Source organism: Theobroma umbraticum, unplaced genomic scaffold (assembly GCF_002168275.2).
Source record: "Theobroma umbraticum cultivar Fairchild unplaced genomic scaffold, ASM216827v3 scaffold_2042.0, whole genome shotgun sequence".
Lineage (NCBI taxonomy): Eukaryota > Viridiplantae > Streptophyta > Magnoliopsida > Malvales > Malvaceae > Theobroma > Theobroma umbraticum.
The window spans coordinates 1-3365 of record NW_018397590.1 but is presented as its reverse complement, the minus strand read 5'-3'; the positions used below and the strand labels follow the sequence as shown (position 1 = coordinate 3365).

The window sequence follows — 3365 nt, the reverse complement described above, 5'->3', positions numbered from 1 at the left end:
TTTTCCATGGGGTGCAACAGAAATTAATACCCCACATCAAACTAAGCTTCAATAATTAATCCCATTCGATGTGTGAAAAGAAATAAAGTTAAATTTGACATCCAAAAACTAATCCTTTACGGTACCAATTCAGAATATGTTTGAGCTGAATTTAATAAAATATTAAATTCATAAAGAGCCAAACTGTTGATTTCAAACAAATTACCCCACCAAAGATTGAGTTAACTTAATTATGCATGAAACCAAAGATTAAGTTAACTTAATTATGCATGAACTTTATTATATATGGTACTAAAAAATTTCAACCATTAGACTTTAGATATTTACTTATGAAATTGTTAAAAGTTTTTAATTAACTAATCTGTTAATATTTAATACTTATGGAATTTACGGGGGAAAATGTAGACTTTGGAAGGCCATGCAGTTGTAATTTTTACATGCAAAAGTAAAAGGCAATGTGTATATAAGTATGTGCTTCTTCTGCTTCATTCTGCACAGAGGTCTCTTCCATTTATATTTGTCATTGATTGGAAAGAGAGAAATAAACTGTCCATGGAGGCCTCAGCTGGCATGTACAATAAAGCTATGCCATATTTGGCCATGGTTTTTATGAGGTTTGGCTCTGCAGGCATGCCCATAGTTGCCAAGTTCGCACTTAATAGGGGCATGAGCCAACATGTCTTGGTAGTTTACCGGTTTGTCATCGCCACAATTGTCCTTGCACCTTTCGCCATTGTTTTCGATAGGTCTGATTTTTCTATATATATATCTCTTCTTGAGTTTTATCAATGAGTTTGGAATCTGTCCTGACTGATGAAAACTGTGGATTTTTTAACAGGAAAATAAGGCCAAAGATGACCTTCTCTGTATTTGTTCAGATATTGCTGCTGGGCTTATTGGAGTAAGGAGCTTGACCATCGAGCAAAAATTTTATAATAATCAACAAAGTTTGTTTTGTGTTTTGCTCTGCCTTAACCAGGAAACATTTTCTCTTTTCTGCAGGCCAACAATTGATCAGAACTTATACTATACAGGGATGAAGTACACAACGGCAACTGTTGCAACTGCATTGTGCAATGTTCTTCCTGCTTTTGTATTTTTGCTAGCGTGGGCCTGTAGGTATATATCTTTACTCTCTAGCTGCCTATGTAAGTGGATGAATTGCAATTTGCAAGGATGATGACCTGGATGGTGGAGTTAACTTGTGAAGAATTTTTGCAGGCTTGAGAAGGTTGATATGAGGAAACTGCATTGCCAGGCAAAGATTTTGGGGACCCTTGGGACTGTTGGAGGAGCAATGATTATGACTTTAGTTAATGGGCCAATATTGCCTTTGCCATGGACAAAAGTTAAAAATGAGCACCAATCTACAGATTCTGCAACCAAGGATGACCCCTTAAAGGGTGCTCTCATGATCCTTGCAGGCTGTGTCTGCTGCGCTTGTTTTGTCATTCTTCAAGTAAGTATTTCTCCTCAACTCTTTTTCTTTGGCTTTGATTGTAGTAGTATCGATATCAAAGTTGTTGGCTTGCTACAAGAAGAGGAGAAGAGTAGCAGCAGGATTTTATTATTTATAATCAGTAAGAGATTACCATGGTCTGTTTCTACAGGCGATGACGCTAAAATCATACCCTGCTGAGCTCTCCCTAACAACTTTAGTTTGCTTGATGGGCGCAATTGAAGGTACCATTGTTGCCCTAGTAATGGAAGGGGGCAATGCTGCAGCTTGGTCCATACACTGGGATTCTAAACTCTTGGCTGCAGTTTACAGTGTAAGAAATTCTTAACTCAACCAACCACCACTATTATTTGGACCTGAATTAACCCCTTTTTTTTAATTTTGTTTGTTTGTTTTGGCTCAAGTCAATGACTACTTGTGGAAAATTAAGGCTTCATATTTCATACTCCTGCAAAAAGTATACTGATATCTATCCATGTGCAGGGAGTTATCTGTTCTGGGGTTGCTTACTATGTAGGAGCAATGGTAATACAAGCCAAGGGACCTGTTTTCTTTGCTGCTTTTAACCCTCTGACCATGGTTATCGTCGTCATTATGAGCTCCTTTATCTTTTCTGAGACAATGTATTTAGGAAGGTGCATATCTTATTGTCTTCCTTTTTTTCCTGAAACACTTGGAAAGAAGTAGCTTTCATGTCATCTGTATACAGTGACTTATATTGATTCATTAAATTTAATATTAATACTAAACATCTGGGGACGTCATTTGCACAATGGACTGTGCATTAACATCTATACATTTAAAACTTACTAGTTTCAGTGATTTTTTAACTAACATTTAGGCCAACAATTCATTGCAAACTTTGCAGTTTTATTGGAGCTATTGTCATTGTTGTTGGCCTCTACCTAGTTTTGTGGGGTAAGAGCAAGGATCAGAATTCATCAGATTCGGACAGCAACGAGGTGGCAGCTGCTCCATGTAGTGGTGAGCAAATGGCCATCGTTGGTACTGAAATAGCAACAGTGACTTCCAATCAAGACGTTGTTCTTTTAGATGTAATTAGCAGAGATGCGGCTGCTGCTGATGATGAATCTGTTAAAGAGAAAAACCAACAACAAATACCATAAGAATATTCTGATTAAGCTTATTTAGTATCTAATTTATCGATTGTTATTCAAAGTTGTATGTTTTTTTTTAGACTCATAGACTTGTTACATGTATTAAAAAATAAAAAAAAAAAGAAAAAAAATAATAATAATTCTCTCATGTTTGTTGTTTTCTGATGTGGATTTCCAATACAAAATATTGAACTACCTATAATGAAATGAGTCCCAAAGGGCACGCAAAGAGAGGTAGAGTAGCCAATGCAAAGTCCAAGTAAAACTGCTTTTGCTGGGTTCTTGCCATCCCCACAGCTGGGTATTATTATCCATTAATACTTTATTAAGTGCAAAAACAGTGGCCTTCCCTTTAAGGAAAGAAATCTAAAATAGCATAAAAGAAAAAAAAAATACATATTCTCCAAGATGCTTTTTCTCTTTTTCTTTTATGAAAATTTACATTCTTCTAACAAAATTATACGATTATAATTTTTGTTTTACTTGTGATTATAAAAAAATTAGATCTTTGAAATATATAAAAAAAATATAAAAGATAATTAAAGATACGGACCGATACCTATATTCAACACTCATGTCGGATCTAGAAACATAAATTAGAACAACTATTATTTTATAAAAACTTTATTTTTCTTTAAGTTACTACTTAAATGCTTTGAATTAAGAGTAGTTGGAAGTTTGGGCAATTAAAAATTCTAACTATTTATATAGTTTCTGCAATGATAATTAAATTCAATCCTTTAAATATATGAAAAAAAATTATAAAAAATAATTTTATTTTTTTAATT

The 3365-nt window shown here is 34.3% G+C and overlaps 1 protein-coding gene across 1 annotated transcript; it reads left to right on the top strand.

Moving 5' to 3' along the window:
- The first annotated feature begins 510 nt into the window (after positions 1-510).
- On the top strand, positions 511-2586 carry LOC110428855 (WAT1-related protein At2g39510-like). The gene is made up of 7 exons (XM_021444777.1): positions 511-746; positions 839-901; positions 1003-1119; positions 1222-1459; positions 1611-1772; positions 1943-2094; positions 2328-2586. The coding sequence occupies exons 1-7, from the start codon at positions 553-555 to the stop codon at positions 2584-2586; spliced, it is 1185 nt and encodes a 394-aa protein (XP_021300452.1). The 5' UTR covers positions 511-552.
- The last annotated feature ends 779 nt before the right edge of the window (positions 2587-3365 follow it).